General features: G+C 36.4%; 1 protein-coding gene across 3 annotated transcripts; it reads right to left on the bottom strand.

Moving 5' to 3' along the window:
* Positions 1-2,935: 2,935 nt before the first annotated feature.
* Positions 2,936-14,725, bottom strand: LOC106151480 (uncharacterized). Of its 3 annotated transcripts, none has more exons than XM_013524749.2 (2): positions 14,057-14,725; positions 2,936-5,137 (listed from the first exon to the last, which is right to left on the bottom strand). In XM_013524749.2, exons 1-2 carry the CDS (start codon positions 14,067-14,069, stop codon positions 3,624-3,626), a joined length of 1,527 nt encoding a protein of 508 aa, XP_013380203.2. In that variant the 5' UTR covers positions 14,070-14,725; the 3' UTR covers positions 2,936-3,623. The 3 variants fall into 3 exon arrangements, with proteins under 3 accessions (XP_013380203.2, XP_013380205.2, XP_013380204.2); XM_013524751.2 differs by lacking the exon at positions 14,057-14,725 and adding an exon at positions 7,470-7,779; XM_013524750.2 differs by lacking the exon at positions 14,057-14,725 and adding an exon at positions 7,328-7,416.
* Positions 14,726-16,126: the final 1,401 nt, after the last annotated feature.

Here is a 16,126-nt window from a genome sequence, read left to right as displayed (position 1 = left end):
CGCAATTGCAAGCAATGGCGAACCGTTCGGTAAACAATTATCATACTTGGCCGAGATTAACGCTTTTCTTCCGAGTATGTGTGATAAATGCGAATGCCAGTGTACTGAACCAGAAAATGATTATCCGAAACGGCGAGGCGTGCTAATAAATGTGTGTGCCGAGATGATTCCTCGTGAAGTATACTGCTTACGTTTCTGTGAAACACGAAACCCAAACAAGACGACAGATAATGCCCAGCAGAGTAGTGGCTAAGCTCACATGAAGCCCTCCGAACTCCCCTTGGTAAGAAAATGATTCTATTGTTATTTTGACATTCAAATGTATCCTTTATCCTCTTGCCAACTCAAATACGCCAGCGTGGAATTTGGATACCCTCGAGAGACACACAGAGATTTTTTTCACTTGATATTTACAGATATTTTAATCTTACTATTCGCTAGCTGTATGCATTTTTACACCGTGAAGAAATTTTGCACAATATTGGCGTCATCTTATCTGCTGGCATCTGATAGGGAGTAAAAAATGTAGTGTCTGCAATTACATTCTTGTTTCGCCGGGTTTGGAAACTGATCACAAATCTGAGGTTTGTCGAACAGTAAAACTGTCAAATGGGAATGTCTTATATAATCCCCTTCAGGTTTTTTTTTACATCTTTGTGTTTATCTGATGAAGCGTGTCTTCTGAGTACCTCGTGCGACGAATGTCATTTACATTTTAACTACGCTAAGTATTCCCAACACGAGGAATTGGCTACATAACGAAATTTAATTCTGTGAGTTTGAGAGAAATTGCAATAACATCCGATTTGATAATGGTTCTGCGTGGGCTTTTGCGGGCGATGAATATCACAGAAAAGGTTTCTTAATAACTGAAGTGCGTAGTATGTAGATTAATGAAAAATAACTCAAAGTGCAATCATCTGTGTCCCATAAGCAGCAGTGAAGTTCAATAACCGTGGCCATCTCTAAAAGTTTTTGGGGGTACTTTTTCTGCTGGGCTGGTAACAGGGAAGTGGGCTGGACCCTCTTAGCATGGGATGGCTTGTCCTGTTTATTGCCTGCCTTTGGGTGCAGGTCTGAACTCAAATGTATCACTTTATATTCTTGGGCTGCGTAACAAGCGGTTTCCTGCATGTCTGTGGGTAACGTCAAGGAGTTTCTCCCGATTTCTGTATTTTAAAGAAGAGACAAAAGACGTATTCTCTACGGTTAAATTGACTAAATATTTTAATGTGAAATTTGGCTGATCCAAATTATCGGGGTTCTTACGACCCCATTTGCGTTAATGCAACAATAAACTTTAAACTAGACTTTCTAATGCTATACGTATACGGACTCGTAAGAATACTTGCTATTCCCTAGCGTGTGTGCTGTTACGTATACATTCAAAACACGTCAAAGTTGAAAATTTCATTCCTTTTGTTAGAGGTAACACGTTACTGAAACACTGCAACCTAATAAACACTTTGCCAGTCTATTGTACGTGTAAATGATGGATTGAAAACGACTCGGTGACTGTTTTGTCCATTTCCTGATTTTTTCCGTTTCTTTGATTATTTGGACATAAATGTCCAAGACATTACAGGAGCCCATGGTTTATTGACTGTGAATCTCATACCAGACAAAAAGAGTGCATCGTGTATTTTCAGTCTTGGTGTCTGTCTTTCATTTCATGTATTCTTAATGACAATATCCAGTGAGGGGTATTTTGATAACATAACATTTCATTTTCAAGTACTGACTCCTATCAGCTATTTATATGCGTATTTTATTTTTGGTAATTAAACTAAATTATTCAATGGCAAAAATCAAAAAGCGTAATGTACTTTGTGATGTTTGTAGGGAAAGTCTTTTTACTTAGCCGTGTGTTGAAAGGGGAGACCGGGGGCTATTTGGGCTCCCTGACGTCAGGTGTAGTTTTTGTCAAATTGCAAGCCATCTGGCATTATAATTGCTAATAATGACGCTGATATGAAGCTTAAGTCCTTGGCACTTGTTCTAAAATCTGTTTTGTTGCTCGAACTCATTCTCAGTTGGTTCTACAAGTCCAGTGTCTAACTTAGCCAACTAGCCCCTACAGGGATATCGCGATTTTTTTCTTTTAAGGGAATCAGTATTTAAAGTTTGTGGTTGATTTTCGTCAGTTTTGATCTGATGTCCTAAAACTGCTTTGTAACTTTATTAAAATCCAACGTAAGTTTAAGTCTTGTGCAAACATACATGCGTCAAATACATCGACGTATCCATCAATGTTTGAAACCATGTTTCAATCAGACCACCATACTGAATAACAAGAGATACGAAATCGGACCAAAAATAGGGAAGAATGGGGAATAAAGAATGTTCCAAAGTCTTTTTATGTCTAAATATGGTGCGAAGCTGCCGAACATTACCAATTTAGTCCTTAAAACGTGACAGAGTTTCAGATGTCGATTTTTCCTTCTAAAATGTTAGGAAGACATGTCGGTCTAAATGAAATTTGAATCACTTAGAACATACGGTTGACCAAAAAGACAATTGAATCCAAGTGTAGGACAGGTAGAGCAATGATTCGTGATGAAGAGAATTTTTTTCTCGAGCGAAATCCTAGTTTAGAATATTTTAAAGAGTATATTGTCCTCGTATTTTTAAATAGATGATGCAAGGTTCTATGCAGATGTAATTATGGTTAAAGAAAATCAGATAAGGAAGTTAAAACAGTTATAATATGACGATATCTGTAGCCATTCCCCTTGCTGCGACACGTGAATTAGAAATGAAATACGCAAACATGCATCTTGTCACAGAGGAGTCTAATTCTAGTCAATTTTTGCCAAAAGCTACACCATGAATTCTTTACCTGGTTTAATCTCATTTGTAAAAATTGCAGTTTTTGGATGAATGTATTTAGCTCCTGCATCGGATCAGATAAGAACAATAACAACAACAGTTTGTTCATGTTATTTTTTATTACTATTTTGCTTTTTTTCACAGTCTAGAACCACTGAAAGGTTGGGATCGCGGTATTTCACTTGCGCAGCTTTTGCGACATAGTAGTAAATGTTATCATACATAAATATTTAACGGTTGTAAAACTACAATTTTTCAAGTCGAATCTACAATTTTCTTACATTTTTACAATTCTCAATTTCCAATATAAGGCTCTGACTCTGTTCATAATGTTCATAGCAAAGTGTCTGATAGCCAGATGTCAGCACGTAGCCATGTGGACAGTACAACTGAGTCAGTCTTTCTGACACATTTAACGAACTGATAATGCAATATAATGTTTCACATCCTAGAGAATAAAAATCCACCCGAAGTTAGAGGGATTCTTTACTATACAGAAGACAGTTTGTGCTGATGATGTGTTACAAGGACTGCTTTAGCATACTGTACATGATATTTGAACCCATATGACACAATTAAACGGCACAATGCGTTTTGCCTGGTTTTCATTCCTCGATACCAGTGTTCGTCTAATATAGACCACGGCAAATGCACGCCAGCAAATTAAAATTACTGTAAATAATAATACTGCCCTTGTGTGCAAACAAATAAGTGCTTTATATTCTCTATTGCTGACTTGTTCGCAAGAGGATGAAATATCAAGATCCAGAGGCTCTAGTGTCTACCCCGAAATATCATTTCCGGTACGTGAGACTGCCGTGTAGTGAACATATACTAGTACAGTCCACTTTATTTTTTAACCAAAAGACAGCAGAAGAGGTAGCCTTACAAACATCAAGACATCCTTTAATGGTGGACAAGGCAATGTTGGGTTTTGGCAAAGTGACCTTGTTCATCCTGCCTACACCTCGGTGATGGAGTACCAACTGAGAGATTGGAAAACCACGCTTTAACGTGCTCAGTGGTTCGCTGTCATCATAAGACATATTCTGTGTAGGTGCAGCGTTTTTCGTTGACTGGTCCGTATCGACCATTTCGATTTCTCTTGATTCGTTTGATAAGAACTGTTTTTGGTCCTTGTTCTCCTCGTTGAGTGACCGCCTATGGAGAAATACGGGGAATCCACGCTTTATCTTCTGAAATATCGGGAATCCTCGTTTGTCCAGTTCCACACCATCTTCGTTCAAAAAGAGTGGAAAGCTGCGTTTTCCAGCTGCTGAAAATATTGGAAATCCTCGTTTGTCCAATTCCATACCTTTTTCGTTTACAAAGGGTGTGAAGCTGCGTTTTCCAGCTGCTGAAAACATGGGAAATCCTCGCTTTCCGCCAAAAATAGGGAATCCTCGTTTACCGCTAAATACGGGAAACCCTCTTTTCCCACTAAACATAGGGAATCCCCTTTTACCACTAAACATGGGGAATCCTCGTTTACCGCTAAATACGGGAAAGCCTCGTTTACCACTAAACACAGGGAATCCTCTCTTGCCACTAAACATGGGGAATCCACGCTTACCGTTAAACATAGGGAATCCTCGTTTACCGCTAAATACGGGAAATCCTCGTTTTCCACTAAACACAGGAAACCCGCGCTTACCACTAAACACGGGGAATCCACGTTTACCACTAAATACGGGGAATCCTCGCTTTTTGTCGCTTCTGTCTAAAGGTTTTTGTTCATTTTTATCATCCATCATATCGTTCTCATCACTCTGTAAAAGGGCTTCCTGTATTTCGTTAAATATTTCCTGGTGAGCCAAGCACAAATAGAGACATCCAATGCGACCATCTGTTGCTGAGCAATTGTTCCAGCAATGAGCAATGTCGGGTGCAGGTGCTCCGCTGTTTTCATACACAGAATGTTTGTCGGGGAGTTTAAAGGTGTCGGTGTCCTGGCAAGATGGGTCGCACTGTATACCAGGTAAGGTAGAAGGACAGGGGATACAGCGTTTCCATTTCATGGCCTCCATATACCTCATACATTTCCAAGCGTCACTACAGGGCGGGGTTTGCCTTAAGCACCATGAACAATAACGTTTGATTTTGAAAAAGAACGTATCGGCTCCATCTTTAGGCTTGAGGAGTGCAGGATTCATATTGGAGTCATCTAAACTCTCAAAAATGTCATACGTGGAACCATCAGGGTCCTCTTTCAAAGGACCGTTGTCGATCGAGGATGATTGCTCGTATGAGTCTGTGACGCTTGATACGACCAAGAGCAGAAATAACTGCAAGCACACCATTTTCTTGCCTGCAAACAGACAAATGAGTTAAGTTAGAAGGCAGCGCATCAATAGACAAAGCATGAGAAGGGAATCTCTACTTGCGTGTATGTGTTAATATTTCATTGGCAAATCATTTCATTCATGCGCACAATTACATTTTATCCTTTTTAAAAGACCGGGAAGTTCAAATTAACGAGCTGCAGTTTAGATGCACTTATTTTAAAGTGTCCTTTTTTATCATTCTCACGCAGAACAGACAAAACCACAATAGTTTCGTAATGGTAAGTCATTTTACAGTGAAGCAAATACATAGGTTTGGTTGTTTGACACGATTTGTTATGCCTTAACTAGTGTACCGTTGATATTATTTCAAACCTGCTGACAAAATGTACTTACTTTGTGGATGGTGTTGGCAATAAATAACACGAGTTATAGGCGTATAACGTAATTGTAGTCCCATAGTAATAGAATTATTTATGCGCTTGCTCTTCTTAAAGCCAAAACCACATATTACAAGATTGCTGGACGGACATCACATAAAGCAAGTGGTTCGGAGATATAGTTCATACAGTACCAACCATAGAAATAATAAGTAGGAAACAATGAATTATATAAATTCTTTCACTTTGCCGATTTTTTTATATCGGGCGGTTGGTGGGAAGGAAAAACAATCATGCTTTTGGCTTAGTAGGTCCGAGCTATCATTAGTTTTGTTTTGCTAAAACTAACGTGTCAAAGTAAGGACACAAAAACACTCATTTTCACAAAAATAGAACGATCATATTTGAAATAAGTGAAATAGTTGAAGTATCCTCTGTACAACTTTAAGTGACTTTGACGTGAAGTAATCGAAGATCCGCCTGTCTCACTCTTAATTAGAAACCCATTTGTATCAGTAAAGAGAGATAGACATGTAGACAACCAATAAACGTTTGTAAAAAGAACCCCCAAATGTGAAAAAAAATTATCCATCAACCCACAGATGAACATGAAATAAACATCGAGTATTAGGATATGGCATCTATAAAATGAACAGCATTTAACATTCAGATACATAACAGACAGGAAAGGAAACAAGTAGATCTTTTTCTCTCACTTATTATCAGAGGGTTTCTTTTGATGATGTTAACATTGATCAATCTCGCCAGTAATAAGTGCCAATCTATCTTGAGACGTAACTGTAAGATCCAGATTTAAATAAAGTTCGCGCAAGTAAAAAGCGTGTCTTCTTATCTTTCTTTACACAAGCTTGTCGTTAATTTTATGATTTTGTACTTAGCTTTTTATGTTAGTTTGATTTTTCACTGCATGAGTAATAAAAATAAAAGTATTAACTCGTAAAATACTCATCACGATGCCGTTTAATTTGCAGTATGTGTGGAAATGTGCAATGTCGTTGATGATATATGAATACAACTGCTGAAAATCAATAAACGTAATGGTTGGAGAAAGTTTTTGTACATACTAATATGTAGCTTTTAAAGTAGCAAGTAAATGCCGGTAAAAAGTTTTAAAAATCATTTTCATATATTGGATGCAATGCAGACTTTCCACGGTTTTGTTTTTCTGTATACAACAGATGTTAATTGCAAAACCCTAAACACGTCCACACTAAAACACAGGCTTCTACCTTGATTTTAATTGAGTTGGAATCTGGTTTTAGACAGGGTCTTCTCAGGTCTTATTCTTATCTTAAACTAAATGATTTTGTTTAATGGGTTTATGTAGGTTTTTTACCTAATTGAGTGTCAAACGGCAAAACCGAAGCGACGCCTGCTCTTCTCTCAAACAAATCAGATACCAGTCTGTGAAAACATTTCTGTCCAAGAAAACATTTCTGCCCAAGAAATGTTTCCATATTTCGGGATTAACTGAGCACTGCTTACCAAACACTGCCAATAAGTAACGTGTTTACAAAAAGTAACAAGAATGACAAACCAAGGTGAATGAACCTTTCTTAAAGTTATCAATTTAAGTTATCCAAAGTAAAATAAAAGTTATGTGCAAAACCAAAAGCAAGGCATACTGCTTATATCTGTTTGATGAATTAAGCCAAAATGTTCTAGTATCATCAGTTAAGGGTTCACTTAACATCAAGCAAAGACGGCGGAAGGTATCATTAGTTGAATATACAGATGAAAATACGTTAAAAGCAACATCACTGATAAAATACATTTACCTATCCGTGTACAAAAACCATTCATAAAAGAACTCACCGCTGCACATAATTTTTCGAACCTCGTAATATTTCTTACACAGTCTCAATTAGAGTCGTGGCGGCCGTTCAACTTCTGATTCCGTTTGCTGTGTCTCAACCTAAATACTATCCTTTAACATGAAGAATGGGCGTTAACTCACCTTTTTTAGAATTATGATTACTCCTGGGACAAACTTTCAACTAATTCGCCGAATGAATGAATAAATATATCTCATACTAGAGGATAGTCAATACATGAGTTACACGCTGCCAAACCGTCCTTTATATAGGTTGGAGAAACTCGTGGCTACGCGTGGTCGTTGGAATCAAACGCCAATTAATAGAAATGTCCATTTATCTCTGTCTTATGTTATGCCAACGACTAATTTCCTGATACAAACAAAGCAACACCTTAGAATAACAAATGAAGAAGACTTTGTTGTGTTAATCATCACAAGGGAGATAAGCACTGAATGTCAATGGTGGAGAACCACGTGGAAAAGCATACGAGTTCCAGAAGGTTGGTAATTCAATTCAAAGTTCAATCGTCTCACAACAACACAATTGCTATGATGTATCAATTACTTGTTTATATAGGAATCGTATTAAAATATCTTTTTCGTTTTTTTGTCTGACCTGCAAGAGTTTTAGACTCCGCCAAGTCTAAAAATTACTCAGCTTGAAGGACAGTTATAAATGTTACGTCATCATACGTTACGCAGGACCGGAACAGCCTGTCACTCCTGTCTCTGTGCCCAATGGAAACTCCCAATTTTTCAATTTTGTGTTGGCGGGAACTCCAAATGGCAACTTGGACCTGGCCGTTGGTGAAACAAATGCCAATGACGTGCTCCTCCAAAAGATGACGATTTGACATTTAAGATGACAAATCGAGATGCTACATTCGTTTATAGATATTTGGAACGTTTGGTTAGCCGGGAATGACACTCCTAGACTTAAACATATCACAATCTTGGTCCCTGGGTGATACTACAACCATGGAATTCAAGACAGCCGTTAGATAAAGCTGTCGTTTATTTCGCTGTAGTACTCAGGGGGAGTGTAAAAATGGCAGTCGCTCTATATGCCTGAAAGCGTACGATCAACTTTGGATAGGCGGCCTGAGCTCTTAAAATATTGTTCATTTCAGAATGCAGCTTTGAGAAGTGCATTACTGAAGCTGCGAGTCATATATTAGTAAATGCAATAAATAATATTCGCAAAAAATTCTGTTGTAATGGCATATTGCACAGATGCCAAATAATCAAATGGTCCCGAGACGATCTCGCCTGTTATTAGCAACTTCATATTTCCTGGAGCCTAGAAAGTTAAATTATATCTAGAAAAGCCAAATCAATTAGTAGCTCCGTATGGGAAATCTGTCTTAATTGTCTTTATTTGCAATAACGCCTTCCACAAACAAATCACTTAATTGGATCCGCTTAATGTACGTCATTATACAAAAAAGAGCATCTCACTTATTTCGGGAGAGCAATAAAGCCATGAGTGGTGGATTATGCCTTCTGTGTGATAGAATACAAAACGAATGCGTTACAACTATTGACTATTTTAACAAGATATGAATGAATGGCATTGTCCGTCAAACTGAAATGGTCTTTTGACAAATTGAATTGCAGCAGTTCATTACAGAATGCACTTGACGGATTATAACTAGCTCATAATGTTCTCTGTGTTGACTCTGACTTTGACCTCTGTAATCACGCAAGCGTGCCTAGAGACTATAAATTGTATTTGGAGGCGAAATAGGTTTACATCGTAGTCCGGTACATTAATCTTGATATGTACTTAGACACAGAGAGAAAATTTCAAGTTCTTTATTTTTAGAAATGTGTAAATAGGAATATAATCAAAAAGCGAAGGCGCGTCTTTAATCTTTATAAGTATTTTGGGTGATTAACTATTGTCTAGAGTGGGTGATGACACTCTGTCGACATCAAAACGGGGGCTGGGAATTACGTCTTTATGCACACACCTGCGGGCACATACTCACATATAAAGTAAAATAAGCACAAACATATGCATACAGGTAACATACGCACAGTCTCATGCTCTTACATACACTCATGAAAGCATGTACAAAACAGATATAGCTAACAACTTTTGTTGTTATTTATATGTTGGTGTTGGAATATCTTTTAAAGGTGAGTGTAATATTCCTCGTGTCCAAAATGCGGTAAGTTTACATATATTCTACATGCAAATAGATTCTTTGGACAATTTCTCGAATACCAAGATATGGCATAAACAGAAAGTTTAGAATCAAGAACAACCAAAGCATTAACCACTGTTGAAAGAATCTCACTACACATCAAATGTAACAGAAAAAAAACAGGAAATTGTGTGTTGTCACAAGGTTATATATGCATAAACAAGAGAAAAGTTGACATAACGTCCATCAGTAGAACCGCATACTCTCTGCATGTTCTGTTGAAGAAATGCACTCACAAACCAAGTTTACAGTCCCAACTGCACAAGTGAAAGTATAGCTACAACAAAATTGAATTCATTTATTTGACCCGTGTCGCATTTGAACTACTTTTGTGTGTAACGTAAAAGTGTTCATATAATATCACTCTAACATATCATGGGATATGTGATGACGTGGCGTCAGCTTTCGTAATGCCTTATTTGACCGGTGCTTCTGTCATTTCCTTACTTTTGACGCAACTTCAAACGTATGGGTACTTAATGGAATTATCGTTACATCGGCCTAAAACAAGCACTTAACAACCATACTGAAGAGATGAAAGAAACTAATCACGGTCTGAACAAGTTCTTAGACTTGAATTGTCTTCAGTTATACAAGATACGTATTTGAACAGTCGTTTGAGAGCTCAACTTAACGGAATTCAAATAGTCAAACTTACGTTTACAACCCGGTCTTATCGGTGTAATTGTTTGGTGACTTTGCAACGAAAAGGTGAGTCCTGGAAATCGATTTTAATAAATCCCTTTTCATGATTAAACTGAAAACACTGTCAGATTAGTAGGATGGTATCATTTGTTACGCATTTGATACCAGATGCACCAGCAAACATTAGGTGCCAAAATACGAACAATGTTTTTCATTAAATCTTGAGTTTTAAAATATTTTTCAAAGCTACATAAATATTTTAATTTCAGTGTTTTTTTATTATTTCAGCATGAACCAAAAGAGAATATCATTTTGCTTTTACTACCTTAATGTACAAGAGTTTAACAAATCATTCAGTTGCATTATTAACTTGAGACCCTCCGTCACAACTGTTCGAGTTTCAACACAAATACAACTTTCACTGAACTTGCAATTCAAAAGTTTTGACATCTGCTTTCAGAATCTTTATTTTATCATTTTTCGTATAGTTTACATTAGTTTATCTTACATTATTTGACAAATTCCTTTCTCAGAAACGTAAAAAAATAATATTCCACTAACTATGGGGAATTCACGATTCCGTAAAGTATTATTAAATCTCGTTATGTGCCCATGTTACCAATATCTTAAGGAGTTGTTATGTCTGTTCAGAGCACATACTTCCTCAAAGCAGTTAATCATTCCGCGAAACCTGCACTTAAACTCAATATGAAATGAATGAAAGGAAGACCCGGGCATCGCAGTGTTTTTATCCACATAGGGGAATAAGTTTTCATTTCAAACTGCGCTTCAGTTGTAATTATGAGTTCCAGTTCAGTAAGAACACGTTAATATCGTTTTATCTACGAAATTGGTAGTATCCATAATTGATTAATTAACAAACTTTAAGGTAGGATTCCAACAGAACCTGTGGCCAAAATGGCCTCGTTTTGCAAAAGGTCACCAAAAGGTCACAAGGAAAATATCCATAAGCCTGCTTGGTTATGCCGCAGGTATAAACCAAATGGTCCAAGGAATCACTGAAGGACAAGGACAATCCCAAAAAATTCACTCTGTCAGTTTTCTCGTGTTTGGAACTGTTAATAGCATGATATCCTTGTGAGGAGTCAGTGGCCATTACTGCACAACAGCAATTATAATGGGATCTGAGTAACATGAATGATATGATGTGTGATTACCTGTCAGTTTGCAAGTGTATTTTTAGATAATTCTTTTAGATAGAACTGATAAATATGGAATATGTTATTAGCACTTTATACGCTGATTAGATTTTGCCGCATCATAGGCGTACTTCATTTAGACGACTTTTGAACCCCAGTGCCACCCTGCACTCATTATAAACGTGATTTTAAATCACGTTACAAAAACATTCTCGGGTTTCATTTGGTCCAATCAATATTCAGTGCTATAATTTGCCATCATGATCCTCCATCACTGATCTCCAATTTGATTTTTCATACAACTTATGTATTTTTATTGTTACAGATTTAGCATATTTACATTATATTATATGAATCAATCACAAAATCACCTCCTTAGCAGCCCTCTGCTGTTAATTTACAAGTAGATTTCCCAACCTAATACAGCACTTAGCGTGGATTACGAGGCGGTCATAGCCTATATTTTTTCACTTAAGAAAAAACACAAAAAACACAGTAAAGTAAAGTTACATATTACAATAAGTAACTTAAGCAAGATGGTGCCTCACTATCACATTAGTAATAACAGCTAGGTATATTTTTTTTTAACAGCTTTGGATTCTATATTGTTTTTAGGTTTCAATCCTTTATCTTGTCACAGATGAATGGCAAGAAAAGGCCAGAAACAGTTTAAAGACATAAATTCTGTTTACCAATTAAATTAGTCATCCATCTCCATAAAAAACAATCCTTGTCGCCGATGGGTGTCCGGATAATGTATATAATAATCTTTCAAACCAGCTTTTCTCATCATCCAAGTTACGTTTTGCACCTGTGGCACTTTCACGCATTCACAATTCGTCCATAAAATGTGCAAAAATACAGCATATATCGAAAAGATAACAGTGAACAATACGAAAGATAACCCCGGGGCATGAATTATATGGTTGACCGGGCGTATTTATTATATGGCCTATTAGGCTGTATAGTGACACATATACAAGAATGGATTGAAAGAACGATCGTATTGTTTGTATACAGTTAGAAGCTATCGACTTGTAGAGGTTTTCAAATTATGGCCTTTATTTTATAAATTATAATAATTTGGGTTATATAATACTTGATAAATAACTCAGCGTTTGTTCCATGATTGTTTAAAGGGATAATAACTCTTCGTATGAAATCTACATTTCACAATAAAAACATTGTGAATAACTCATAGAAATATAATATATTCTGTTTTACCACAAAAAAGGCAGTTATAGCTATTATTCTGATATCTGAGCTTGTCTTTAGACCACGTGACCTCCATTTATGGCTATTCTCTGTTAAAATCTCTTAAGAGATTTTAACAAAAAACCAAACTTTCTAGAAAAAAAACAGGGACTAACTTTGAATGTGAAAATGGATTTATTAACCATTGGTAAGTATGGGAAAATTGTTGTTTACTCCAGGAAAATTCATTTTTTGGCCGAAACGAAGAGTTATTATCCCTTTAACCATGTTTGCATGTAGGTACAGTTATATAGTGAACGAATGCCCTGAAGTTTACAAAATGGAGATAGAGAGAGAGATCAAACAACACGGCAAGTATTATGATAAAGAGTGAGATATAAAATATCTTATTTAGAGCTTTATGACGCTTATTGCTAGACACTTAGCAAAAACAAAAAAAAATATATATATACAGTGCAGTTTACTCTGATACATGTATTCAACGTCTCCCAGCGTTGCTCCCCAGCTGTGTCATTAATTGCGGACACGCATATATAAATCTTGTTGCACTAAAAGCCATCCTGTTCGCCAAACTGTCTTCCGTTGTCTATACTTTTAGTTGCATTAAATGACACATAAAATGCTCCCCAGTGTCTCTGAAGAGCTACTGATTCTTTTCAGGTTTTTGGGACTTAGGCACACACTTGGCTAATTGCTTTCACAAAAAAAAAAAAAAAAAAAAAAAAAAAAAAAAAAAAAAAAAAAAAAAAAAACTTCACTTAATAATAGGCTATTCCAAAAGGAGACTATGTCACATCAGAGTCCATTATAGCGTTATCTTTTCCGTGTTATCAGAATGCCTCATTCCCGATTCCCTTTGGAATGGGGTAATTGAATGTATGAGCAATTAAATTACGCGTTGTAAGCAGAAAATACAATTCAAATTAAAAGACATTTCAGGAAAATGTCATGAATGGGAAAGTATAGAAAAAATATTCATATGAATAGAAAAGAACATTTGCCGTAGCCTAGGCCTACTTAAATTCTTTTATTTAAAAATTTCTACATGTATTTCAATCACTATTTGTAAGAAAAAAATGAAAAAGAAAAAAAATGTCATGAATGGTATCGTAATCTTAAATAGTGTTTTGGATATATCAATACGTGTAAATAACATACCAAATCAATACAGCAGTACATGTATATATATCACAACTAGAGAATGGTCTTCTGATAGACAAAGTTTTTGACCTTGTATGCTTGCGTATGGATTACTAGAGACCGAAAGACGTTCAAGTTAAAGCAGATGGTCATTTCTTTATTTGTTTCCAAATAGATAAGCAATTAAAAACAAATTTCTATGGACCAATAGACGTACAAGCTTAATCAGTTGGTCATATCTTAAAATGTTTTTTCAAATGGATAATTTCTATTGAATATACAGTTCTCAATTGTATTGTCATTGAATCGCTAAAACCGGATTTTTAAAGTTATGAGAATAAGTTGTTTAATGAAATACCTTTAATACGCATCCGTATCTTCTTGGATTTCTTCACAGTTCAACTAAACAGTAACCATTTCAGAACACAAAGTCGGTGGCTCTGCAGCAGCCAAAAGCAATGTCTTTGAGTGCCACTGTAAGTACCAACTCTCAAACGGCGCACTTTAACGGAATTGCCTCGGGGATAGTGGCAGCCTTACACCACGTCAACTGAAGTGGTTATGGTTTTAACAATCAAGACGCCTTAAGATATAGCACATGTGTAGGCCAAACGCCAACTGATGACCTCAGTATGACTGTTATGCAAATTTCGATTGTTTTCCTGGTTTAGTGCCGATCTTACACGTCACAACGGTGTCTAATGAACGCTTGATGAATGCATATCGGCGTTGATTCAAGCGCTATGGATAGTCGATTTACACAAAAATAATAATAATAATAACACAGGACTAATCTTCACTTGAACCGCGGCCTAACACAGCTCAACTTGCAAAAAGAACACAGTAACTTCGATGAAAGCCTTGCCAACCGATGTACAAAAATGTCTCACTTTCTCGGAATATCATTCCCTACATCTCTCGTTTTCCGTGCTAATTGCGACAGTTCCTCTCCACACCTTCTAATAAGTGCACAGAGATTAGCAGACCCTGGAAAACTATCTGGCGTTAACGTTAAGCGCCAATAAGCTTGCCTCTGTATTTAATGCAATCGCAGTGAAGCTCTATCAGCCAACTTTTACGCAAGGTCACGTGACACGTGTTTACTTCCGATATAAAAAGGAACATTGGAGCAATTTTTGATAGAAAACATACTCTTAGTTTATATCATTAGCTACGTCATTGTATTAATGCATAAACGGATAGAAAGTTCTGTGACTATCTTTGGGCGGCCGATATTTACCACCTAGTGACAGAATGTTGCTGCATTATAAAACTTTTACGTCAAAATTGTTTTGACCCTGTATGTAACTTCTCACCGATCGAATAATTAATATCTTAATAATTGATACTTAAGACCAATTTGCCTAACCTTGAAAACATGTCCATAATTAAGTTGTCGTCACAAACCAATTAAACAATTGATGATACTGATTTTCCCATGACCATACGCTAGACCCTAGGATAATGGAATACACAAGATTTCAATTACCTCCACGCAATTTTAATTCCAACGCAACCAACCACCACTTGAGTCATTTTAAAACAATTTTTCACATCCAAGCCACAGACAGAAGCGTATCTTCCCTGTGGGAAATTTACTTGATCCGATTTTACAACATTTGACAGCTTAAAACGTATTTGTTCCGTCCAGTCGGTATCAAAATGGATCGTAGATCTAATGTAGCACAGTATGTTGAACATCATAGTAACGTTTTTCAATGAACATACACAAATTACACATACATAATCATACGTTTATATGCTACAAATAACAATGCTTACTTCGTCCTTTTTCTGACTTAAATATTTAGAGTAAAGATGTAATGTTGGATAATAACAACTTGACAGTTTCGCTCAATCTATTCAATTCCGCATATCAGCCAATGGGAATCTTTCTACGAGGCTGTACGAACTGACGTGACATCACACTAGAGTTTAAAAAATGCTCGAAAATTCGTAAGAAGACCTCGTGACTGTGTATGCGACACGATATTGCGATTCTTTATTCCGTATGACAGTGCGTAACAATGTTTTGCATAGTCCATACATGTAACAAGCATTCCAATCCCTGATTCTGTCATAGTTGCACAATTCGAGTGCTTTCGAGTTATGGTGAAGACCGTCCATGGGGAATCTCCATCTCTTTGAAATCTACATTACCGTTATCGTTTATGGACGGTTTCATTCAGATTGAGATTTCCCATTGTTGATTTACGCCTAATTAATCCTTTCTATTGTTTATCTTCTTAACCTTGATGTCTTTTTTTATCCAAACATTAAAGCAAGAGAAGGCGTTTTTTTTTTCTTTTTTTTTTTTTACATCTTATCTTTTAATCTATTCTAATTTTATCCTATTTTAATATTTCATATCATTCTTGTTTATTTTTGTGGCGTGTTTGTGTGTATGTTTGTATCTGTATTTCTTCGT

The sequence above is a fragment of the Lingula anatina genome, chromosome 3 (genome assembly GCF_051362555.1).
Source record: "Lingula anatina isolate TDL-2025a chromosome 3, LinAna3.0, whole genome shotgun sequence".
In the NCBI taxonomy this organism is placed as follows: domain Eukaryota; kingdom Metazoa; phylum Brachiopoda; class Lingulata; order Lingulida; family Lingulidae; genus Lingula; species Lingula anatina.
Note: the sequence above shows the minus strand (reverse complement) of the source record. Positions and strands in the feature narration are given on the sequence as shown.